Here is a 26,958-nt window from a genome sequence, read left to right on the forward strand (position 1 = left end):
CCACAATCCAAAAATGTGTGGGTTAGGTGGATTGGCCATGCTAATTTGCCCCTTAGTGCCAGGGGGACAAGATAGGGTAATTGCATGGGACTGTGGGGATAGGATCTGGCTAGGATTGTGTTTGGTGCAGACTCAATGGGCTGAATAGCCTACTTCTGCCCTGTAGGATTCTGAGGACAGGTAGCAGGGAAACTTCACGTTCTCAATGATGAATTGTTGGCCAATTTGCTTCGAGGAGCAGCAGTTAACAGTTTGTGTTGTTAACTTTAGCGGTAATTTATCTGTCTTAATTAAATCAATTTCCTTTTGTAAGAGTGTATTTTACATGGTATTTTCAATTACTCTATATAATAATAAAGTAAGTGTGTGCCATCTACTGGTACAGTTGTAGCAAAAACAGTAAATGAAAATTTATTGTGACTGAATTCACTGCCTGGCTCAAAGCAGAATGTCAATGAATAATCTTCGTCATTTAAATGTCAAAACAGAACATGAGCAACTGGTCTGAAATTAAAAACAGCTTTTGGAAAGTCATTGGGAGCTCTTTCTAAGGTCACTTTGTAGCCTGGGGTGAGGATGACTGTGTCTTGAAACTGATGTAACTGATTGTGACAAGGGTTATAATAATCAGCAACTCTGCAGAGTCCTCCTCTTTTCTATTTACTCTCTTTTTGTTGCTGTTGTGTTTTTTTTTACAGATTGTGCATGCAAAACAACAAAATGCTTCATCCCACGCACACAGGCCCCCTCGCCCATCCATCTGCTGAGGGTAACTTCACCGCTGACAGATTTTTTTCTCAGACTGGGCCATAAACAGAGGACATTTATCTATGGGATAACCCCAGGAAGACATCAGCCCTACGCAACGGTTTTACTGAGGCAGCCAACAGGTACTACTGATGAACGTTCTGCTGGCTTTGTGGAAATATTAATATAAACGGGGTGGCAATAACAACAAGTTACATTCACATATCACTCTTAATGTAATGAAACACCCCACGGTGCTTCAGGGGAGCCCTATTAAACAAAGTAAGATACTGAGCCATACAAGGGGATATTGGACACACAAACAGAAAATACTGGAAAATCTCATCAGGTCTGACAGCATCCATGGAGAGAAAATAGAGCCAACTTTCCAAGTCAGGGTGAGCTTTTAGAAAGACAGAGAAACATTAGCCCTATGCCCTCTCCACAGACGCTGTCAGACCTGCTGAGATTTTCCAGCATTTTTTGTTTTTGTTTCAGATTCCAGCATCTGTCAACATCCTTGGGGTTAGCATTGACCAGAAACTCAACTGGACTCACCGCATAAACACAGTGGCTACATGAGCAGGACAGAGACTAAGAACACTGCGGCCAGTAACTCACCACCTGGCTCCCCAAAACCTATCCACCATCTACAACGCACAAGCCCAGGAGTGTGATGGAATATTCCCCACTCGCCTGGATGGGTGCAGTGCCAACAATGCTTAAGGAGTTTGACACCATCCAGGACAAAGCAGCTTGATTGGCACCACATCGACAAACCTTTACTGATGCTCAGTAGCAGCAGTGTGCACTATCTAAAAGATGCATTACAACAGTTCACCAAAGACCCTTAGACAGCACCTTCCAAATCCATGACCACTTCCATCTTGAAGGACAAAGGCAGCAGACAAATGGGAACACCACCTGAAAGTTCCCCTCCAAGCCACTCATCATCCTGACTTGGAAATATATTACTGTTCCTGTGCAGTAGCTGGGTCAAAATCCTGGAATTCCTTCCCGAAGCACATTGTGGGTCAACTCATAGCAAATAGACTGCAGTGATTCAAGAAGGCAGCTCACAACCACTGGCAGCACGGTGGCACAGTGGTTAGCAGTGCTGCCTTATAGTGCCAGGACCTGGGTTCGATTCCTGGCTTGGGTCACTGTCTGTGCAGAGTTTGCATGTTCTCCCCATGTCTTTGTGGGTATCCTCCCAACACTGAAAGACCTGCTAGTTAGTGCATTTACCCGAACAGGCACCAGAGTGTGGCGACTAGGGGAATTTCAGAGTGAATTCATTGCAGTGTTAATGTGAATCATACAAGTGACAAATAAACAAGCTTTAACTTTAACCTTCTCAAGTACAACTGGGTAATGGGCAATTGATGCTGGCTGGCCAGCGATGCCCACGTCCTACGAATGAATTTTTTAAAAAAAATCCACAATATTTTGCTTTTATCCAGGAAATATTAAGTATGACCAAAAACTTGGTCACGAAAGTAGGTTTTACGGATGAGATCGAGATAGAGAGGCAGTGAGATGTGTGGTGGGGATTCCTGAGCTGGGACCCTCGCAACTTTAGGCACCAGCAACAATGGAAGCTCAAGAGGCCAGAATTAGAGGAGCCCAGGTCTATTGGAGAGCTGGTGGACTAGAGCAGATTACAGAGGTGGGGAGGGAGGAGATCACAGTCACAGTTTTAACTGCAGAAATTAAAAACAAATTTCAAGATGATAACTAACAGAAGCTCCTTTTAAATTTTAAGCTGTCCCTGGCAAACACGAAGAGCCAGTGATCGTCCTAACCGCGAGTAATAAAACTTCTGCCTGGCTCATGTCAAAACAATGTGTGCCTGGGCTTTTATTCTGCAAATGAGCTTGAACTGATTTCATTTGGCTGCAGAGCTTTTCCCCAGTTTGTGTTAGAATTTAAAGGCAGTATTTGCTGCTGGGGTGAGACACCGTTTTGAGACGCTGTCAGTGAAACGCCGCTCTGAGTCCCGCAGCCACTGCAGGGTTGGGGCTGTTAGCAGCCTGAAGGCACGCAGAGCGTAAGGGGCGGCCCCGCACTGTGCGTCCGCAGCACACAGTTACTGGGCTACAATGTGATACGGAAGGAGTATGGAAGGGAAATCAGGGGCAGCTCTCTGCAATCCTCCTTCCCCGCCGCTCTACCTCCTGTCCTGGAGAGTCTGCAACTTCTGCATGTCTTTCTTCTTTGCGCTTGCTGCTTACGTCCAGGTGAGTTTCCCGTTCACTCTTTCAGTTGGACAGTAACAATAAATCCCCTTCCAACGGAGTGTGGGGGAAAACGTATACCAAAGTCCAACTTTCCTTCCCGATTCTCGGGGACTTTCACAGTGACTTCATTGCAGTGTGAATGGAAGCCTACTTGTGACCAGTAAATACACTTCAACCTGAACTATCACTCGCCACAGCTGCTCCAGGTTATGGAGAGTGACGCCCTCTCTGTTTCATTCCCAGTAATTAACAGCAGAGCTGGGCAGGAGGGTGGCACTGAACTCTGCCAGGCTACATTTTAGCCTCACACACAAACAGAAAATTCTGGAAAATCTCAGCAGGGCTGACAGCATCTGTGGAGAGAGAATAGAGCAAACGTTTGGAGTCAGAATCCTGTCGTTGGCTCAGATTCCAGCATCGACAGTATTTTGCCTTTACTTCATCACCTCTGCGTCCAGTTGGTTCATAGAGCCTGAACTGTAATTTGCTAACTGCTTTACAATGTCCACTATCAACCCATGTCAAGACAGCCACAGACCAAGTGAGAGCATCGTTATTTAAAATAGGGTAATCTTTCCCCCAGTCCCACAACCCTATGAGATATCTGCGCTCCTCAAATTCTAATCGCTTGTTTAAGTTTAAAGTTTATTTAGTAATGTCACAAGTCAGCTTACATTAACACTGCAATGAAGTTACTGTGAAAAGACCCTGGTTGCTGCACTCCGGCACCTGTTCGGGTACACAGAATTCAACGTGGCCAATGCATCTAACCAGCATGTCTTTCGGACTGGGGGAGGAAGCCAGAGCACCCAGAGGAAAGCCATGCAGTCACGGGGAGAACGTGCAGATTCTGCATAGTGACTCAAGCCGGGAATCGAACCCAGGTCCTTGACGCTGCGAGGCAGCAATGCTAACCACTTTGCCACCATGCCAGACCGTGCATCCTCCATTGTTGCATCATTGGTGGAGTCACCTTAAGTTACCTGGGTCCCAAGCTCTAGAATTCACTCCCTATACCTCTCCACCTCACTTTCCTCCTTTAAGATACTCTTTCACCGTCTGACTGATATTTCCTACGTGGCCTAATGTATTTTGTTTTATAATGCTTCCATGAAACAGCATATGTTGGTTATCAATGGGTGCTATTCTGGATGGCGGTTGGTGACTAGTGGATTGCCGCAGGGGTCGGTGCTGGGGCCTCAACTCTTTGCCATTTATATAGATGATCTGGAGGAGGGGGCTGAGTGTAGGGTGACAATTGGCTGATGACACGAAGATGAGTGGAAAAGCAAATTGCGTGGAGGGTGTGGAAAGTCTGCAGAGGGATCTAGTTAGGCTGAGCGAGTGGGCGAGGACCTGGCAGATGGAGTATAATGTTAGCAAGTGTGAGGTTATCCACTTTAGCAGAAATGATAATGGGAGGGATTATTATTTAAAAGGCGAAAAGCTGCAGCATGCTACAGTGCAGAGGGACCTGGGGGTCCTTGTGCATGAGTTGCAAAAACCCAGTCTGCAGATGCAGCAGGTGATCAAGAAGGCGAATGGAATGTTGGCCTTTATAGTGAGGGGGATAGAATATAAAAGTAGGGAGGTCTTGCTGCAACTGTACAGGGCACTGGTGAGGCCACAGCTGGAGTACTGTGTGCAGTTTTGGTCGCCGCACTTCTGGGAGGATATATTGGCCTTGGAGGGAGTGCAGAGGAGGTTCACTAGGCTGATACCGGAGATGAGGGGGTTGAACTATGAAGAGAGACTAAATAGACTGGGTCTATACTCGTTGGAGTTTAGAAGGATGAGGGGGGGGATCTTATAGAGACGTATAAGATAATGAAGGGGATAGATAGTGTAGAGGTAGAGAGATTCTTCCTGCTTAGAAAGGATAGCAGGACTAGAGGGCACAGCCTCAAGATAAGTGGGGGGCAGTTTAGATCGGAGTTGAGGAGGAACTTCTTCACTCAAAGGGTGGTGAATCTCTGCAATTCTCTGCCCGTTCAAGTGGTGGAGGCTGCCTCGCTAAATATATTTAAGTCACGGGTAGATAGGTTTTTGATAGACAAGGGAATGAAGGATTATGGGGAGAAAGTGGAACTGATCCACTTCAGATCTTCCATGATCTTATTGAATGGCGGGGCAGGCTCGAAGGGCTAGATGCCCTACTCCTGCTCCTATTTCTTATGTTCTTATGTTTATTACGTCAAGGGTGCTATATAAATGTTATTGTTGTTGGAGAAAGAGGAATACGTATGAGGGACCTTCTTTGTGAAAAATGGATTTCAAAAAATTGCCTCATCTCCAGGAAAGAGCCCTTGTCTCTTTCATCTTATTCTGGATTTTGCAGTTGTAATGACGGTGCCACTGTTGACATTCACCATCATTACAACTGACAGCAACTTCAGAGAACCACATACACTCAGTTAAACACCAAAATCCATAAATTGCTGTCGTGATTCCCGCCACTCGATAAGACTCATTGTCGGAGTTCCTGCAGACAGAAATCTTATAAAATCTTAGGAGCAGCATGGTGGCACAGTGGTTAGCACTGCTGCCTCTCAGGGTCAGGGACCCGGGTTCGATTCCCAGCTTGGATCACTGACTGTGCAGAGCCTGCACGTTCTCCCCGTGTCTGTGTGGGTTTTGTCTGGGTGCTCCGGCTTCCTCCCATAGTCCAAAATACGTGCTGGTTAGATGCATTGGCCACGTTGAATTCTCTCTGTGTACCCAAACAGGTGCTGTAGTATGGTGACTAGGGGATTTTCACAGTAACTTCATTGCAGTGTTAATGTAAGCCTACTTGTGACGCTAATAAATAAACTTAAATTAGACATTATTTGAACTGCTGTGAACTTTGGCTACTTGCCTCATTGAGGGGGGAACCCTGGGAAAAGTTATCGTGTGGAGATACCGTGATAGACTGGGGTAGGCACAGTAAGAAGTGTCACAACACCAGGTTAAAGTCCAACAGGTTTATTTGGTCCCATGAGCATTTGGAGCATTGCCCCTTCATCAGGTGAGTGGAGAATTGGATCCACAGGGCATATGTAGGCACAGATTCAATTACAAGATAACAGTTGGAATGTGAGTCTTCACATGTGATCAAGTCTTTACAGGTACAGAAAACGCGAGTGGAGAGAGGGTTATGTGCAGGTTAAAGAGGTGTGAATTGTCTCAACCCAGGAGAGTTTGTAGGATTTTGCAAGCCCAGGCAAATCATGGGGGTTACAGATGGTGTGACATGAACCCAAGATCCCGGTTGAGGCCATCCTCGTGCGCAGAATTCAGAAGGCAAATAACGGGATGCGGCGGACAGAGTACCCTTCGTCATCCAGTACTTCCACAGAGCAGAGAAGCTACGACATCATCTCCAGAGCTTTCAACACGGCATTGATGAAGATGAACATCTCGCCCAAGGCCATCCCCATACCCCCACTATTTACCGTCATACAACTGTGTAACCTCAAACAGACCATTGTTCGCAGCAAACTACCCAGCCATCAGGAGAATAGTAACCATGACATCACACAACCCTGCCACAGCAACCTCTGCAAGACGTGCCGGATCATCGACACGGATGCCATCACCTCACGTGAGAACACCATCCATCAGGTACAAGGTACATACTCTTGCAACTTCGCCAACGTCGTCTACCTGATACGCTGCAGGAAAGGATGTCCCGAGGCCTGGTACACTGGGGAGACCATGCAGATACTACGACAACGGATGTATGAATACTTCTCGACAATCACCAGGAAGGAGTGTTCCCTTCCAGTCGAGGAACACTTCAGCAGTCATGGGCATTCAGCCTCTGATCTTCGGGAAAGCATTCTCCAAGGCAGCCTTCAAGACATACAACAAAGCAGAATTGCTGCACAGAAACAGCCAAATTCTGCACACGTGAGGACATCCTCAACCGGGATCTTGCGTTCATGTCGCACTATTTGTAACCCCCACAACTTGCCTGGGCTTGCAAAATCTTGGTAACTGTCCTGGCTTGAGACAATTCACACCTTTTTAACCTGTGCTTAACCCTCTCTCCACTCATATTGTCTGCACATGTAAAGACCTGATGACCTGTTAAGACTCGCATTCCAACTGTTACCTTGTAATTGAGTTCGTGTCTATATATGCCCTGGTGGTGAGCCCAATTCTCCACTTACCTGATGAAGGGGCAGTGCTCCAAAAGCTCGTGCTACCAAATAAACCTTTAACATGGTGTTGTGAGACTGCTTACTAAAACATGTTACACATCGTGGCATGAGGTGCAGCTGTGTTTTTAACTGTGTAAGAAGTTCCTCTTCAGAATGGAGAACAAAATGTCTGGTTGTGTCCAAAATGAAAATCACACCAGAATGTAAGGTCACACATGTTGACAAATATTGTTCCCTGGAAAGTTTGATAACATCAGACAGAAAAAGGTGACCAAGAAATAAATCCAAAGGATTGTGATGGCCAGAGGTGCGTTTCAAAAAAAAAGGAAAGTTATGATCAACCCAAAATTAGCCATGAAAACAAAGTTGAGAATCCCAGAATGCTGCATCACACCCACTTTGACACCTGGGTTAGGCAGTCAGTGAAGCAACGCAGAGAAGAATTGAGGCTGCAGAGTTATGGATTATTGAGGTGAATAATGAGGATATCCTGGACAAGTGTCACTGCCGTGGAAGAGGTGCTCATAAAATCAGACATCAAAAGAATTCACTGACAAGACCAGAAAGAGAGAGTTGGAATTTCTTGGGCGCATAATAAGCAATCACAATTTGGAAAATCTGATGTTGATGGGAAAGGTCGCTGGTCAAAGAGTCCAAGGTAGGCATTGAATGATCTTTTGAAACTGGATGAATGTGCCACCAAATCAGATGATTGCTGACTCTAAACCAAGATTAATATGGAGATCCATGATCTCCAATGTGCTCTTAGAGCTCGGTACCTCATGGTGGCACAGTGGTTAGCACTGGTGTCTCACAGCGCCAGGGACCCAGGTTCATTTCCGGTCTCAGGTCTGAGTGGTGTCTGCCACAACTCCCCGTGTCTGTGTATGTTTCCTCTGGTGCTCCAGTTTTCTCCCACACTTTAAAGATGTGCAGGTTAGGTGGATTGGACGTTCTAAATTGCCCCTTGGTGTTGGGAAGACTGTTTGATAAATACAGGTACGGAGATGAGGGCCAGGTGGGATTGTTGTTGGTGCAGACTCGATGGGCTGAATGGCCTCCTTCTGCACGGTTGGGATTATATGATATGTTCTAAATAACTGCTGACCATCCTCTCTGGCTCTGAAAAACTACTTTAATATTTCTAGAATACCAAATTTCTCCATTATGATAAATGTGCCATCGAATTTTGGGGTTGGATTTTGGAATGAAGCAATGTGCTGCCACAGACCCCGAAGAAAGCTGTCGATAGAGTTAGAAATCTCTGTGGTGTGGTTTTCCCCTTTTGGCAGGTAGTTTAAATCTGGTGCCAAGTTGAGGAGCTCTCCAGATGCCCAGTGGCAGAGATGTCAAGAAGGGTAAGCAATGAATCATTGAAGTATTCTCACAAAGCAAAACAAGAAGTTAAACACACTAAATATCCCTCACTTTTACTTTAATATTTTAAATTGTGAAATTAATTATAATTGGATTAAGAAATAACTTTGTTTCCAAATGAAGAAACTTTTAAATACACATTTAAAAATATGGGGTTCGTTTTTAATCATAGTGGAGAAATTTAACATTCCCCAATTGTACAATAAGCTTCTCGGAGCCAGTGAAAGTGTTTAACTGTGTTTCTTCAGAAGGAATTCTTCAAATTGCAGCTAATGAAAATACAACAAAACTTACTCCAACTTATAAATCAAAGAAAGGGTTTAATAAAGAAACATCATTACTGCAAACTGGAGGCCTCATCCTGGGCCACTCCAAGCTTCTCACAATTCTACATAGTTTCTTATTTCTAGTGGATCAGCTGGTCAGCTGACTATTAGATCACTGTGATTGGTTCCATGGTTTACTGGGTCAGCTGAACCTTACATCTTGTTCCCATTGGTCATATTACATTCAATACAAAGTTGTCACTGCTTACATTCTAACAAGCAGTAACTATGAACTTAGTTCCCATTTCAAAACCCAGTTACACCTCATGGAACTTTTTCAAAGGTCCTTGTAGCAAGGCGAACAGCAAGCTCCACAGAACGTGTCCCCAGAACTACATCTGCAAAGTTCTGAAACTCTCATCAATGTGATTACCTTCAAACTCACCAACTCCAATCGTCTCCTCACCCACCTCCCATTTCCCACCCTTTGTAAACCTTGGGGCAGTTTACACAAAAAAGTCTGAAAAGGGGAGTGTTCCACACTGTCTTTTTGGGTGAGCTCGACACCTGCAATCTTACTGACAGCTAGGAGAATTGTCGGTTTGGTGGTGGGAGGGGCACAGATCCTAAGTAAAACTGGTGAAGCCAGCTGCAGAGTGCTTGGGCATCCCAATCTCCCAATGAACCAGGGCACCTCCTGCCAACCCCAATAACCAGCGGGCATTATCAATCCCCACACCAACACTAGTTGCTGGCATCAGGATCCTTCCTGGTGGACCTCCCATGTCCATGTTTCCCTACCCTCTCCCCCAAGGTAATCAAACCACTGTACACATCAACCATTCTCCCCCACCTCCCCCTCCCCCATCTGCGCCCTCTCCTTGCATAGCCTCTCTGTCTTTGTGCGTACACCCGCTTCCCACCCCTGCCATAGCCCTGCACCACCCCCCCCCCCTCTCCATTCAGGCCCTACCCTGGGTCACCTGGCACCTTGGCAAAGCCCAATTGGACACCATCTGCTCAGGGGCAACTTATCATGGACAATCCACCTAACCTGGACATCTTTGAACTGGGAGGAAACCACAGCACTCAGAGGAAACCCACGCAGACACGGGGAGAATGTGCAAGCTCTACACAGTCACCCAAGGCCGGAATTGAACTCAGGTCCCTGATGCTGTGAGGCTGCAATGTTAATCACTATGCCCCAGTGTCAATTATAGATCAATAGGAGAAAATTAGAGGGCGCTTTTGTACCCGTCCATGTAAATTGATGACTTGTTTTGAGCTTTTGTTCAGTATGCAGGGTGCAGAGCAGTTACAATGGTTTGAAACGAAGTCTGAAGCATTGCGATAAGTTGACAGGGTGTTGAAGGTGCTTTGTGGGGGAGGGTGGAACCATTCTATTTCTGGATAAACCAAGCTTTTTATACAGCTGTGCTTTTTGAAGAAAATGTTGATGACACCAAAGTCATTCACATCATTATTTACAGATCAAAGTCTGGTGAACGGGGAACTCCTAGAATAAACACTGGTTTATTAGCTCTCCTGTAGCATCTCTGGAATGTATCATAAACGGGCTTCAATATGCACTTTGACAAGCTTAATCGATAGTGAAATAGGATTAAGATTTATCCTCGGAGTCATAATGTTTAATACACAATTCTTTTATTTACAATTCACAATTGCTTTTGCCTCTACACTGCATCAAAATTGTGTGTGGTTCCTTTTAGTTCTTTTGGTTGAGTTCCCTTTGTTTCTGGCTCATACTGTTTTAGGTAGAACAGACTTCCTGCCTACAGGGGTTCACTGTGCTGTGCCCTGACCACCATCCCAGTTAATACAATCTTAGCATGAAACTGTCGGGGTTGATTTTATGGTGAAGTGGAAAAAGATTTGACAACATGTTTCAGTACAAAAACAACAGCTACTTACAACTGTAATGTAGTAAAATGTCCCAAAGTGCTGCACAGCAGTTTTTTTACAACAAAACTAAGACACCAAGTCCCAAAAGGCAATATGGGCGACGGTGGCACAGTGGTTAGCACTGCTGCTTCACAGCGCCAGGGATCCGGGTTCGATTCCCAGCTTGAGTCATTGTTTGTGTGGAGTTTGCACATTCTCCCAGTGTCTGTGTGGGTTTCCTCCGGGTTCCTCCCACAGGTTAGGTGGATTGGCCATGCTAAATTGCGCTTTAGTGCCCCAACATGTATAGATTAGGGGGATTAGCTTTGGGCAGTGTCCCAGGGATAGGGTGGAGCTGTGGGCCAGGGTGAGACGCTCTTTTGGAGAGTCGGTGCAGACCTTATGCACAGTAGGGATTCTTCTACGGAAGGCAAAGTGGCTCAGGCTTGGTCAGCGGGGGAAGGAACGTACTGAAGGAAGAAAGAGAAATCGGGAATTGGAGAGGTTTATGGGAATTCCAGAACTTTAGGCCTAGGCAGTTGAAACCTTTGTCACTGTTAGTGGACCAATTAAAGTGGGGGAGTGCTGAAAGAGGCAGAGTTAGATGAGAGTTGTGGGATTGGAGGGAATCACAGATGTGGAGGGGCAAGACAATAGAGTCATTTCAAAACACAGGCGGGAATTTCTAAAACCAAGAAGTTGTCTAACCAGTAAAAGTAGTCACTGTGAAAACCTATCAGTCGAAGCCCACATATTATCATAATGCTGCCCCATCACTTTTTAAAGTTTTTGAGTCTTTTTAAAGTTAACTATTTTTGTGATATGAACATTGTCACAGTAAGGGCCAGGCCAAGATTGTGTCAGCTCGTAATAATTATGGATACAACACTTAGTCATAAATGTTTCAAGTGAGTCAGCGACAGTTTAATTTAGCAAAATGATAACATTTCGGTAATAATAATTTTCAGATTCTTTTCTCTGTGGGATTAAACATTTGTCTTGTTTATTGCCCATGCCAGTGCAGTAAACTGAGCACAAGAGCCATGTAAATCCATCCCATGAGTACAGGTCACAGTGCAGAAGAAGGCCATTCAGCCCATTGTGTCTGCTCTGGCTGTTTGAACTAGTAGTTCACCTAGTGCCATTCCCCTGCCTTCTCCCCATACCCCTGCCTTCTCCCCATACCCCTGCCTTCTCCCCATACCCCTGCCTTCTCCCCATACCCCTGCCTTCTCCCCATACCCCTGCCTTCTCCCCATACCCCTGCCTTCTCCCCATACCCCTGCCTTCTCCCCATACCCCTGCCTTCTCCCCATACCCCTGCCTTCTCCCCATACCCCTGCCTTCTCCCCATACCCCTGCCTTCTCCCCATACCCCTGCCTTCTCCCCATACCCCTGCCTTCTCCCCATACCCCTGCCTTCTCCCCATACCCCTGCCTTCTCCCCATACCCCTGCCTTCTCCCCATACCCCTGCCTTCTCCCCATACCCCTGCCTTCTCCCCATACCCCTGCCTTCTCCCCATACCCCTGCCTTCTCCCCATACCCCTGCCTTCTCCCCATACCCCTGCCTTCTCCCCATACCCCTGCCTTCTCCCCATACCCCTGCCTTCTCCCCATACCCCTGCCTTCTCCCCATACCCCTGCCTTCTCCCCATACCCCTGCCTTCTCCCCATACCCCTGCCTTCTCCCCATACCCCTGCCTTCTCCCCATAGCCCTGCCTTCTCCCCATAGCCCTGCCTTCTCCCCATAGCCCTGCCTTCTCCCCATAGCCCTGCCTTCTCCCCATAGCCCTGCCTTCTCCCCATACCCCTGCCTTCTCCCCATACCCCTGCCTTCTCCCCATACCCCTGCCTTCTCCCCATACCCCTGCCTTCTCCCCATACCCCTGCCTTCTCCCCATACCCCTGCCCGTTGCTTCATTTCAAATAATCATCTAATTTCCTCTTGAATACCTTGATTGAACCTGCCTCCACCACACTCTCAGGCAGTGCATTCAAATGCTAGCAATGTAAAACAAATGTAAATGTCACCCCAATCCTGGAGGCCCATAGGCTGCTGTCCCCTCTGAGAGCTGACTGGTGATGATTTAACCTGAGGATCACCTCACCTCAGGCGAGGGGCAAGTTTGAGAAGGCAGGGACTTTATTGTTAACCTCAGCTGGCACTGGAATTAAACCTGTACTATTCATACAATCCTACAGTGCAGAAGAAGACCATTTGGCCCACCCAGGCCCTATCCCCATGCACTCACCCTGCTAGTCCCCCTGACACTAAGGGGCTGTTTAGCATGGCCAATACACCTAACCCACACATTTTGGACTGTGGGAGGAAACTGGACCACCTGGAGGAAGCCCACGCAGACACGGGGAGAATGTGCAAACTCCACATAGACAGTGACCCAACCAGGAATAGAACCCGGGTCCCTGGCGTTGTGAGGCAGCAGTGCTAACCACTGTGCCACCGTGGCACAGCCCAGCTAACTGAGCTAAACCAACTCCCAGACCCTAACAACTCAATGCAACAACGTCTCCTTTCACATCGTTTTTACTTTATGGACCGAGTAAGGACAAAGTTTTTTTTTAGTTTAATTAGGGAATTGTGGTCGGCACAGGCTTGGCGGGCTGAATGGCCTGTTCCTGTGCTGTAATTTTCTTTGTTCTTTGTACTTCTTTCACCAATGATCTTAAATCAGTTCAGTCTGCTTCTTGATCCTTGTGTCAATGGGATCAGTTTCTCCCCCTCTACCCTGTCCGTGCCCCTCATGATTCTGAATCATAGAATCACAGAAACCCTACAGTGCATAAAGAGGCCATTGGGCCCATCGATCACAAGCCCACCCAGGCCCTACCCCCATATCCCTACATATTTTACCCACTAATCCCTCTAACCTACGCATCTCAGGGCAATTTTAGCATGGCCAATCAACCTAACCCGCACGTCTTTGGACCTCTATCAAACCTCGTCCTTTTCTCCAAAGAATCCCAGATTCTCCAATCTAACTTTGTAACGAAAGTTTCTCATCTGTGGAACCATTCTCATAAACGTTTTCTGCCCTCTCTCCAAAGTCTTCACATCTTTTCTATAATGTAGCACTCGGAACAGTACGCAGTACCCTAGTGGAAGTCTGACTAGTATCTTATACAAGCTCAGCATAACCTCCTTGCTCTTTTACACCTTTTACACAGTTGTAACATTATTAAAGCCCCAGATGCTGCTTTATTAACTGCTTCCTCCACCTGTCCTACCACCTTCAATGACTTATGGACATATACACGCAGATTCCTTAGTGTTTGGCTGCCATGTTTCCAACACTGCACGGGTGGCACGGTAGCGCAGTGGTTAGCACTGCTGCTTCACAGCTTCAGGGACCTGGGTTCGATTCCCGGCTTGGGTCACCGTCTGTGCGGAGTTTCCTCCGGGTGCTCCAGTTTCCTCCCACAGACCAAAGATGTGCAAGTTAGGTTGATTGGCCATGCTAAAATTGCCCCTTAGTGTCCTGAGATGTGTAGGTTAGAGGGATTAGTGGGTAAAATATGTAGGGAAAAGGGTGTAGAGCCTGGGTGGGATTATGGTCAGTGCAGACTCGATGGGCCGAATGGCCTCTTTCTGCACTGTAGGTTTTCTATGATCCTGTCGCAAGGTCATAAAGAGTTCTATTTGATCAGAACTTTGCGGTGACCTCTAGTTGGGAAAAGTGCTACATGAATGCAAGTCAGTGATTTAATTAATTATACAAACTTAGCAGAACGCAAATCTGCTTCCAAATTTCTGCTAGCTTCCTATAACATGTCTAATTTCATGCAAATCTAGCAAGTGCGCAGTTAGCAGAAACTTAGAAGCAAGATTTTTGTTCTGTTAAGTTTGTATAATTGTTTAAAGCACTGATGTGTAAGTAAATGACACAGACATGGATCATCATCTTGAAGAACCTCCACCATTGTGTCTGAGGGAAAATACCTAAACATTTGCTGAGTGGTTTTGATATTGGCTCATCTTTGTTCATAAGTGCAACTGGTCACCCTGTACTGTAATTAGAATTATATAGCCGAACAACAAACAGTTGTAAATTTCCACGTCAATAATGTAACCTCTTCTTTCCGCACCCCCCCCCCCCCCCCACATTGCTACAGATTAATGATCCAGATGCAGGAATATGGATCGTAAGTATATTTAATCACTAAGTGGATTTCTTAACAATTTGGTTATAAGTTGAAGTTGGACAAAAGAATTTCTCACCCATCTTTTTTCACCAACAGGTGGCTTATGTAATTCCTGCCACATTATCCTTTCTTGTTGGCCTCAATCCACCAATCACAGGTAGAAATTACTTTGTCACTGAAGTTTATTTATTATTGACACAAGTAGGTTTACATTAACACTGCGATGAAGTTACTGTGAAAATCCCCTAGTCGCCACACTCTGCACCTGTTCGGGTACACTGAGGGAGAATTTAGCATGGCCAATGCACCTAACCAGCACATCTTTCTTCCTGTGAGAGGAAATCAGAGCATTTGGAGGAAACCCATGCAGACTCAGGGAGAACGTGCAGACTCCATACAGATAGCAACCCAAAGTGGGAATTGAACCCGGATCCCTGACACTGAGAGGCAGCAGTTCTAATCACTCTTCCAATGTGCCACCTAAGTTGATGTTACTTTTGAGTGCAAAAAATGATTCTCATTCCTGGTTTCAAATCTCTCCATGGTTTTGCCATCCCCTAACTCTGCAACCTCCTTCAGCTCCACAAGTCTCCCAAATCCCTGTGCTCCCCCATTCTGTTTGTTTGCATATTTTTGCAAGTGGTATCCATGCCTTTACTTGCAGGGATCCCACGAACTGGAAATCTCCTCTCGAATCTCTAGATCTCCTTTTTTAAATGGCTTCTTTGAAAACCCTACCTGTTTGACCAAGCTTTTGGACTGGCTGCATGGTTTTGTGTCAGACTTTGATTATATGTCTATAAAGCATCTAGGTTCATTTTAATAGGTTAACAGGTTAAATTCTAGCATGTTGTTGTAGAATTTTTTTATGCAGCTCTGAGTAATGTGCTGAAAGTCTGATCTCACTAATGGTTGTACAGGAGTCTGCATTTAGATCTCCAGATCAATAAGGATGATTCTTAATGGCCCTTTGAAATGATGCAGCAAATCACTCAGTTGTACCAAACTCCTATGAAAAAGTCTAAAAGAACAGAACCAGATAGAATACATGGTATTGACCCAGGCATTGGACATGATAAAGAAAACCCAGCTATGTCAGCTCTGTAAAATCCTTCTCCCTCTCCTCTGGGGACATGGAGCAACATTGAGAGAGCTCGTCCACAGATTAGTTCGGCAACTCCCTGACATTATCATACTTTCCCACCAGTGTCCCAGACGTTTCTATCACTATCCCTGGTTACCGCCTGATCGATGCATCGGAACTGGGAGCACAGGAGGGAGGTCTTAGGAGTCCTCAAGATTGACTCTGGACCCCAGGAACTTTCATGGCATCAGGTGGAACTTGGGCAAGGGAACCTCCCCAGATTACCACTTACTGCCCTCGCTCAGCTGATGAATCAGGACTCTTCCATGTTGAACACCAGTTGAAAGAAGGATTGAGGGTAGCAAGAAGAAAGGATTTATCCTGAATGGGAAATTTCAATCAAAAAGAGTGGTTTAACAACACAACCGTGAGTGTGTAGACCTGCTACAACAGATCCTGCACAAGAAACATGACGCACGTACATTTCTTAAAGGCACAGTATCGTCACACTGGATATCTAGAGGTTGTGAAAGGGATGCTATATAAATGCAAGTTTTTCTTCCATTCGATTAGCTGTGATGAAAGGAATGGAATGTGCTGTGGCAACGCCATGATATTAAGAAATTCCTGTAAAGTAGCTCACGCAGAGAAGGTCCATAAGTGGCTTCTGTCTGATTCTTGATATTTCTTCTTCCTCAGTTTATCATCACTTTTACCTTAATTGTTTGCAGACAATTTCATCTGGAAAAGTCTCTCGGAGTTGCATATGTGCATGTGTTCAATGGTAGCGATCCTGTGGGCTTGGCGACTTCACCGTATTGCAAAGTACAACATTTTCCAAGAGGAGGAGGGACGGTACGCAGCTTCCATCTTCCCTCTGTCACCAAGACAAATAATAACATTTTACCCCATGTCAATCATTCATTTAAAAGCAAACACGCTTGAATATTGCTGCAAAGGATGTTTGCTGAAGCTTTTCATTTTGCACTTATCAGGACAAATGCAAGAATGCCAAGTTTCAAATGATTATAACAATTTGTACTACAGGAGAATGGTGCAAGGAGCAACACACATACATTCACAGGACCTATTCTCTGCAAGCGTAAAGAATATGTTCAGACTTTGCACCTTCTGTGAATTACCTCGAAATATGCAGGCGGGGGTGGGGGGGCAGGTGGGGCAGTAATTCCCCGTTGATTTGCCTTGGCCAATCAGAGTGGACTTGCTAACCAATCATCAGCCATTTCTCCTGCAGTATAAATAGTTGTGATTATTTGAAATTTGGTATTTTTGTGTTTGTCCTGATGAGTGCAAGATGAAAAGCTTCAGCAAGATTCAAACATTTTTGGTTCATTTTCCTGCATTAACCGTGTAACGTGATACAACATTTTCATTTTATTTTTGCCCTTTTGCATCTTTTCACATCATGCGCTGTTCTTTGCCCAAGAGCTTGGGAAGAGCTAGGTGCTCCCAAGCCGATCTTAGCCCAGCCACTTGACTGTGTAAGGCAGACTGGTTAACTTTCCCGTTGACCTTAGTTTGGCTCAGTTGGTATCACTCTCACCTCGGGATCAGAATATTGTGGGTTCGAGCCTCATGTAAGCCAGGCTGGCACCAGGATGAAGTGCTCGATTATCAGAGATCTTTCAGACGAGATGTTGTACTGAGGCCTGTCTGACTTGTCCACTGGCTATAAAGATTCCGTGGCTGTTTTTTGGACTTTTCTGAGTACAAGTTCATGGACAGCACAGTGGTTAGCACTGCTGCCTCACGGTGCCAGGTCCTGGGTTCAATTCCGGCCTTGGGTTCTATGATTCTATAATGCATTGGCTACACTCGAGATGTAAAGTGAAAGCATTGTTCCAAGGATATGAGAAGGTGCTGAGTATTGCAGATTTGTTTGTGAAGGATGACGTGGTTTACTCTTGTTCCTAATTTGTTTATTGGTATGTTATACCTTAAAAGAGTTAATTGTCTGCATTCACTATAGTTTTTTTATATTCAACTTTTCCCATTTCTTTTTCCATTTCTGAGAGATGTAAATGTAGTGTATAAGATCATGAGTGACATCGACATAGTGAATGCACTCAGTGTTTTTCGCAGAGTTGAGGAATTGAGAACTATAGATAGAAAATATAGAAACCCTACAGTGCAGGAGGCCATTCATCCCATCGAGTCTGCACCGACAACAATCCCACCCAGGCCCTATCCCCGTAATCCCACATATTTACCCCACTAATCCCTCTAACCAACGCATCACAGAACATTAAGGGGTAATTTAGCACAGTCAATCAACCCAACCCTCACATCTTTGGACTATGGGAGGAATGATGTGGAGATGCGTCCCAAAGATGCACAAGGCAAATACACCCGGCTGTCCCATCATATCGGGCAATGGGACCCTGTATGAGAACCTCTCCGGCTACGTCGGGGGCACCCGGAAACCCATTGCACAAAGAACCCCCAGTTTTTGTCGTGACATTACGGACTTACTACAGAAACTCAGCACACGTGGAGCAGTTGAACCAGGAGCAATCCTCGTCTCAGTGGATGTCTCGGCGCTCTACAGCAGCATCCCCCACGACGATGGCATTGCTGCAACTGCCTCAGCGCTCAACACCGACAACTGCCGGTTTCCAGATGCAATTTTACAACTCATCCGTTTCATCCTGGACCACAATGTCTTCACCTTCAATAACCAGTTCTTCATCCAGACACACGAACAGCCATGGGGACCAAACTTGCACCTTAATATGCCAACACCTTCATGCACAGGCTCGAACAAGAGTTCTTCACCGTACAGGACCTTCGACCGATGCTACACACTAGATACATCGATGACATTTTCTTCCCTTGGCCTCACGGTGAACAATCACTGAAACAACTATATGATGATATCAACAAATTCCACCCCACCATCAGACTCACCATGGACTACTCTCTGGAATCGATTGCATTCTTGGACACAGGGATCTCCATTAAGGACGGTCATCTCAGCACCTCACTGTACTGCAAGCTCACAGCCAACCTCACGATGCTCCACTTCTCCAGCTTCTGCCCTAAACACGTTCAAGAAGCCATCCCCTACAGACAAGCCCTTCATATACATTGGATCTGCTCAGATGAGGAGGATCGCAACAGACACCTCCAGACGCTGAAAGATGTCCTCGTAAGAACTGGATGTGGCGCGCGAGTCCCACGTGCCACAGCAAAAAACCGCACTGACCTCCTCAGGACAAACACTAGACACAGCGGACAGAGTACCCTTCATCGTCCAGTACTTCCCCGAAGCTGAGAAGCTACGACATCATCTCCGGAGTCTTCAACACGTCTTGATGAAGACGGACATCTCGCCAGGTCCATCCCCACACCCCCACTTTTTGCCTTCAGACAACCGCACAACCTCAAACAGACCATTGTCTGCGGCAAACTACCCAGCCTTCAGGAGAACAATGACCACAACACTACCACAGCAGCCTCTGCAAGACATGCCGTTCATCGACATGGATGCCATCATCTCACGCGAGAACACCATCCACCAGGTACACGGCACATACTCTTGCAACTCGACCGACATTGTCTATCTGATACGCTGCAGGAAAGGATGTCCCGAGGCCTGGTACATTGGGGAGACCATGCAGACGCTACGACAACGGATGAATGAACACCGCTCGACAATCACCAGGCAAGATTGTTCCCTTCCTGTTGGCAAACACTTCAGCGGTCACGGGCATTCGGCCTCCGGTCTTCAGGTAAACGTTCTCCAAGGCGGCCTTCACAACGTACGACAACGCAGAGACGCTGAGCAGAAACTGATGGCCAAGTTCCGTACACATGAGAACGGTCTCAACCGGGATCTTGGGTTCATGTCACACCATTTGTAACCCCATGATTTGCCTGAACTTTCAAAATCTCACTTACTGCCCTGTTGGGAAACAATACACATCTCTTCAACCTATGCTTAATGCTATCTCCACTCACATTGTCTGCACCTTTAAGACTTGAATAGCAGATTAGCTGTAAAGACTCCATTCTAATCAGTATTCTGTGAACTGTGTGTGCCTTTATACGCCCTGTTTATACTCACCTGACGAAGGAATAGCGCTCCGAAAGCTAGTGGCGTTTACTACCAAATAAACCTGTTGGACTTTAACCTGGTGTTGTGAGACGACTTACTGTGGGAGGAAACCAGAGCACCCGGAGGAAACCCATGCATACACGGGAAGAATGTGCAAACTCCGCACAGACAGTGATCCAAGCTGGGAATCAAACCCCAGGTCCCTGGTGCTGTGAGGCAGCAGTGCTAACCACAGTGCCACCATGTTGCCCTGAAGGCATAGAGGGCATAGGTTTAAGTTAAGAGGGGAAAGAATTAATGGGAACATATGGAGCAATTCCGTTTACACAGAGGCTGGTACGGAGGTGGAATGAGGAAGTGGTTGAGGCAGGTATTTTGAAAACATTTACAAGACATTTGAGCAGATAGATGGATGGGAGAGGTTTAGACGGATACAGGCCAAATGCAGGCAAATGGTGTTAGCTTAAGTGAGCATTTTAATCAGCATGGACCAGTTTGGGCCAAAGGGCCTGTCGCCATGCCATAGATTCTATGATAAATTCCTTTTTATATGAAATGTTACAGCATGTGATTTGTCTGTTCAATAATTGCTACTTTCAAATCACCATGCTTTTTTTGGTGAGTAAAATTGAATCATTTTGATTCTAATATAAAAGCAAAATACTGCGGATGCTGGCAACCTGAAATAAAGATCCAAAATGTTGGATGAACCCAGCAGGCCTGACAGTATCTACGGAGAGAAATAGTTAATATTTCAAGTCCATCTGCCCCTTCAAGGATCATAAGGACTCAAAACGTTAACTCTGTTTCTCTTTCCACAGATGCAGCCAGGCAAGCTGAGTTTATCCAGCATGTTCTGTTTTTGTTCCATTAGATTCTTACTGTGTTATTCTGTTTTGTTTTGCAGGGAGTTTTTGGGGTTAGTTATTATTGTTATATGGATTCTTCTGTGCCGACATTCAGCAAAGTGAGTACCGTTATATTCCTCAAACAAGTCATCAGATGGAAAATAGTCTCGATGATTTAAACAAAGAAATAATATGAATAATTCAGAATCTGGGTTCCATCTCCTTTATTCATTCAAACAATGTTCTACCCAGTGCTCCTAAATTCGGAAGTTTTTTGTTTCAAGTATGGTTGCCCACGTGTTTGTGCTTTTCAAGGACTACCAGACGTATATAGTTATCTGGAAACTTTCATCCTTCCAACCGATTGGATTCTCTCATAGTACAACAACCCTTCATTCAGTATCATTCTTCAACAAATCCTTTCAGCCATACTTGCAGGACTACAACGTGTAACAGGGAGGCAGTGTTGTGGTTTGTACGTAGTACGTCCACAAAAGGTCCCAGTGGTCTTAAAGGGACAGGGTACATATTACAGGCTAAATATTACAGATGTTTTAGACCACAGACTTCCCAAAGGCTATCCACTAGACCTTTAATGTTGCTACTCCCTCTCCTGAATTTACATGGTGACGATGCCAATGTGGTAATATCAATAAACTTATTTTATTTGTGTAACAAATAGGCTTACATTAACACTGCAGTTACTGTGAAAATTCCCCTAGTCGCTAGGCTAATGCTCTTGGAACAGGGGTTTGAATCTCATCTTGACTGGAATAAATCTGCAATGTAAAGAACTATCATTGATTGTAGCAAAAACCCATCTGGTTCACTGATTTCCTTTAGGGAAGGAAATCTGCCGTCCTTACTCGGTCAGGCTTACATGCGTCTCCAGACACACTCTCAACTGCTCTCTAAAATGGCCTAACAAGCTACTCGGTGCATGGGCAATTAGGAATGGGCAACAAATGCTGGCCATGCCAATGATGCCCATATCCCAAGAAAGAATGAAGTAGAGAAATATGTTAGTTAAGATTCACTTTTTCTATCATTTTGCATAGAATGTAATGATATCCAGTATAAGGAGTAGAGTTTTCAATCCCTCCACTACTGACAGACATTAGCAGCAGTGATGCACTGTAGGAACTCACCAAGGTTCCTTAGGCAACAACTTCCAAACCCATGACCGCTACCATCTAGAACAAAGAACAACACAGCACAGGAAACAGGCTCTTCGGCCCAACAAGCCCACGTCGCCCATTTGAACATTCAGTGAGTGCCTCAATTCAATCCTCCTCCTCCCTGTGACTTTTGCCTACGCCTCTTGGACTCCACAGTAAAGGTGTGCAAATTTAGAGAATTATATGTGCGCCAGATTGAGGGAGGTCTAATTTAGGGACAATTTGTTAACACCCTTCAGCCCAAAAGCAGGTTTTTGGGATGTGGGAGGAAACCGGAGCACCCGGAGAAAACCCACGCAAGCACGGGGAGAACGTGCAAACTCCCACAGACACCGACCCAAGTCGGAGATCCAACCCAGGTCCATGTATCTGCACAGCAAACAGTGATAGTCACTGAGCTGTCATGTTGCCCGTCAGTTGGTCCAGTTTAAGCGTACACTAACGACATGAAGCACTAAGCGACTCTCGAAGCAACATCCAAGAGCAGCCCTCGCACGACCCACCGCGTGTATGCCCCTTGTTGGCTAACAAGGCGGACCGAATCAGCTGTGGATGTAAAAAAAAGACATCAATAAATATACATACAGAAGGCCAAGGGCAGCAGATATCTGGGAAACACCACCAAGTCACTCACCGTCTGAACTTGGAAATGTATCACTGTCACTGAGTCAGAAGGTCGGGCAAGAAAGACGGAAGAAATTTGGCTTAGGCAAACAGACACTGATTGCCACTCGGAAGTTACAGCCCCAGTGTTAATCTTTGCCATGCACGACTTGCGTTAGCGAAGTGCGTGGATTGAACCTGTGACTTGTCAGTTCAGTGCTGCTTGTTAGTGTTCTGACACACATTGTCATCGTGTTGTCATTGTGTCGGGAAAGCGCACGATAGTTTAATACACGCCCACTCTTCATTTCAGAAGCAGATGACATTTCAAAGTAGCGACCACCCACACTGGTGTTTCACCTTTTGTACTTGGCATTTATGTCGACCCAGTTTTGGCAGAATTTTCAAGCAGCAAATTGTACAATGACATCTACGGTATATTGAAGGAGAACAGTAATGTCAAAGGAAATATTTTCAAAAGCAAAGTGCTTTCCCATGAACATGAATGTGTGGGGACCTACAAGAGGAATGTTCATTAAATTTCTGATAACTAGTTGGTGAAGGAAGGAAGCAAAGCCGGTCTTTCCTTGGAATAGATTTATTCACAGAGTGAAATATTGCAGATATATATCTCCCGACTCCACACTCTTCCTGTGTCAGTAAGTGTCTGTTTGTTTGTGCTCATCCTGTATGTCCTTAAACTCCATTAGTACAAATGAACAATGTTTACATGACCACATCTACAAGGACCTAAGCCTTTGAGATAGGTCATGGTATTGTTCCCAACATGGACTGTATCACTTCCAAACCACTGCCCAAAATTAGATTGGCAATCTCTACCCAATGGAGTATTTGAATTACATGTTTCAAGTTAATGAAGGTCAAAGTGTTGCTTTATAATATCATGCCTCTGTACAATCTCAGTTGGTGATCAGTTTAATTGTTATATTTTCCAGGTATCTTGGCGGCTACAGACTTTCCATTGCGGTTCTAATTACAGTCCTGCCATTCATAACATGGCTATATTATTACATCCATAAAGAATTGCGGGTATCTTGGCCAGAGCACTGTAGGAACACCATTTAGACTGGATATGAACCAACACTGGGACCAGGGGAAGAGCCTCTTAACTTGGCTGAAATAGGACAATTCAAAAGAAAATCCAAACCTGCAGTTTAAATTTGTTTTCAGAGCTCCTGGTGTAGATGATATAGATTAGTGAAAGAAAACTTTGAATTCAGATGCACCTTTCTTGTGAAATAGGATATTGCACTTAATTTAATGTTTAATTTGTATATATTTCGTTAATTTTGCAATATAATTGTCATTTTGACAATGCTGAGTTAGAGGATCACAAATGGAAACCAGACTACAGGTCTTGAACATTTAATCTGTGTTGAAACACTTTTACCAGAAAGTTTTCGTTGCTTTGGAGTAATGGGCTGAACACATCTACGTTTGATATCTCTCTCTTGTTCATTCTTTATTATTCATTACCGTAAAATCCCGACAGTGCAAAAGGAGATCATTTAGCCCATCGAGTCTGCACCAACTCTCCGACAGAAAATTTTCTCAGGTCCTATTCTGTAACCCCACTAATCCCCCTAATCTACTCATCTTGGGACACTGAGGGACAATTTACCCTGGTCAATCCACCTAACCTGCACATCTTTGGACTGTGGGAAGAAACCGGAGCACCCGGAGGAAACCCACGCAGACACGGGAGAACGTGCGAGCTCCACACAAACAGTCACCCAAGGCTGGAATTGACCCCAGGTCTCTGGTGCTGTGAGGCAGCAGTGCTAACCACTGTGCTACTGTATTGAGGAAGATCCATCTTCATTTGTCATCCAGGCATTGGTCTGTGTGGGGTGCAAAGGCGGCTGATGAGTCTTATCTTGGCACAAACTGTTCTAATGCAGGGAGGACAGGAAAATGAGTCTGGCAGTTAACTAGTTGAGGTTCTGTTCTTGTGGTTTTTACATTTGTTTTGTGCTGACGGTATCCGTTGCCCCTCATATGTCTGTTTGATATAGTGAGCCACCAGAAGATTTAAGCTGAAAGTTTCTATCCACAATCATAATACAATAACTTTTAGGATCATCCCAAGATTGCTAGGATTAACAAGGCCACCCCTTTATAGCAGATACCATTGATCTATTTAGCAAAAACTAATAGGTTTGCTTTGCTTGATGGAATTACACCATCCCTAAAAACACTTTTATTTTGCAGATCCAGAATGGAAGATTTGTAACGTATTATTATTTTGAACTAAGACAACAGTTTCAAAATATAAAATACCGTCGGAACTTTGCAATAGGGAAGTAACTCTTCACAAGCTTTGAGTTGAGAGCTATTTTCTTGCCGTTGCTTCTTTACGCAGTTTTGTTGGATATTGCAGCATTACCTGATTCATATCAACAATTCTGGATTTGGCTTAATTTGTTCTCTTCAATTGTTTGCACACTTTCAGCAGTTTGCAGTGTTACCATTGTGCTCAGACTACTGAGACCCAGGGACTTCCCACTAAGCTAGAACCGATTTAAAATTTCGAGGCGAACACGTTTAATCTGCCGGAATTTGGAGGTATTATCGACAGTGAAACTGCCAGCGTTCACTGCCACTACTTTACCTGAAACTGAATGCTGCATCTTCACGTGTACAGAGTAATGCTCGTAACAGAATTTCCTGTCAGCAATTCAGCAGATCTGCTATTGAAGTCCCCCCAGCTTGCAGTCAAGTAGGAGTCATTGAGCCAGTGAGAACATGCCATTTTACCCCATTTGTATCTCTGTAAAAACATTTGTAATTTGGTTATGCCTTGTTGAATGAGGTGTAACTGGGTTTTAATGGCACACTAAATTGAGAGTTGCAGTTTAAAAGCCTGAAAAAACAGATTTTATGTTTGCAGGATGTCACATTTTTCCATGATGTTAAAGTTCACTTTTATTAAAAACATTAGTGTTTTAGGAATGAACTTAATCTCGTAGATATGTTTCAGTTACTTATTTTGCTCTGTAGAACTTAATGACGATTGAAGAATAGCCAGTGCATTTTATTTCCTGGTTTCCTGTTGATGAGAATACTTCAGTGTGATTGGCTGCGTATCCTGGTTAGTAACATCACTGGTGCTGGATTCAAACTGATATCAGGAAAAAGGAAGTCCGTGCTATGCTAGGTTTTGGTGGCTAGCTTTCTGTGAGGTTAGCAGCAGGTGCTGTTACTTCACTTCTGTCAGCTTAATCTAGGCCAAAAAGAACATCTTTGCTCTTGTTACCTTGAGGGAATTATATCATGAAGATGAAAAAAAATTAAAAGCGCAGAACAGAGACACGTGAGGAAAAGTATTACTGACAAAGGGAAAATCACATTCCAAACTAATGCAGCATCGTCCAAGCAAAGAAAATACTTGCACCAATGTAACACTGTCACCCTTACACAGCCTGAAGTGCTTCATAGCTACTGAATTACTTTTACAAAATAACTATCATTGTTGCTATGTAATCGTCGTGACCAATTTGTTAAGAGATTTAGTTCCATCAAAATAAATGATTATCTTAAATGTTTGTGGTGATCTTGGTTGAGAGAGGGCAGTTAGTCACTGGGAGAATTCCTCCTTCATATAATGTCTGGGAATGTTAAATACATACCTGTAACTGACAGCACACAGTAAAAAAAAAATCCTTTAAGCAAATGTTCTTCACAATTACGTTTGTAATGTTGTGGTGGACTCCTTCCAACTATCCACAGGAGATCCAGGGGTAGCTTGCAATAGTTTATTCATGATCCAAGCATGGAGGGAACTACCTCAGAGGAACCTCAAAAGTAACAACTTTCTCTAATACAGCTCACTCAACTCTAACACAACAATCACAGGGACACAGCATTCTAATCCAACTCTCAGCTCATCACAAATACATACTGCTCACACAGTTACTCAATGCGCAGCAAGTTGTTTTAAAATTCTGATCTTGCCTATGTAGGTTTATAATTAATCCTTCACCTAAAAATTTGTTTGCAATCTAGCTAGAGAACATCTGTTTTTCTAGAAAGTAAACGTCCTTGCTGGCAAGTTCTGCTGATGTCAGGACCTTGAAGTACAAGCATGTGATTTTACTGCAATGTTAAATCTAATCCCCTTTTTACCAAATCCTGTAACTCACTCTTACAATAATTATTGTAAAGGTTGAAGGATTCAGAAGTAAGGAATGAACACTTTGTAATAATTAACCATATTGGTTTGTAACAATGTCTTTAGGTAGTAAAATTAAAAGCTTCACTTTTGAAAGTTTGCTGCAGTGCAGAATTATGATTGTCTATTATTG

At 44.7% G+C, this 26,958-nt stretch overlaps 1 protein-coding gene across 1 annotated transcript; it reads left to right on the plus strand.

The window, feature by feature from the left end:
- The first annotated feature begins 2,845 nt into the window (after window positions 1-2,845).
- Window positions 2,846-26,883, plus strand: tmem220 (transmembrane protein 220). Its single transcript, XM_080209058.1, has 6 exons — window positions 2,846-2,987; window positions 14,813-14,842; window positions 14,939-14,999; window positions 16,658-16,781; window positions 20,912-20,971; window positions 23,590-26,883. Exons 1-6 carry the CDS (start codon window positions 2,868-2,870, stop codon window positions 23,717-23,719), a joined length of 525 nt encoding a protein of 174 aa, XP_080065184.1. The 5' UTR covers window positions 2,846-2,867; the 3' UTR covers window positions 23,720-26,883.
- The last annotated feature ends 75 nt before the right edge of the window (window positions 26,884-26,958 follow it).

This window comes from Carcharhinus amblyrhynchos, chromosome 21 (genome assembly GCF_965287045.1).
Source record: "Carcharhinus amblyrhynchos chromosome 21, sCarAmb.v2.hapA, whole genome shotgun sequence".
Taxonomy (NCBI): domain Eukaryota; kingdom Metazoa; phylum Chordata; class Chondrichthyes; order Carcharhiniformes; family Carcharhinidae; genus Carcharhinus; species Carcharhinus amblyrhynchos.

Excerpts from the sequence above, each read along its gene's own strand:
- tmem220 (XM_080209058.1), top strand. The coding sequence starts at position 2,868 with ATGGAAGGGAAATCAGGGGCAGCTCTCTGCAATCCTCCTTCCCCGCCG. Across the intron at positions 2,988-14,812 it reads CGCTTGCTGCTTACGTCCAG|ATTAATGATCCAGATGCAGG; the intron begins GTGAGTTTCCCG and ends ACATTGCTACAG. Across the intron at positions 14,843-14,938 it reads CAGATGCAGGAATATGGATC|GTGGCTTATGTAATTCCTGC; the intron begins GTAAGTATATTT and ends TTTCACCAACAG.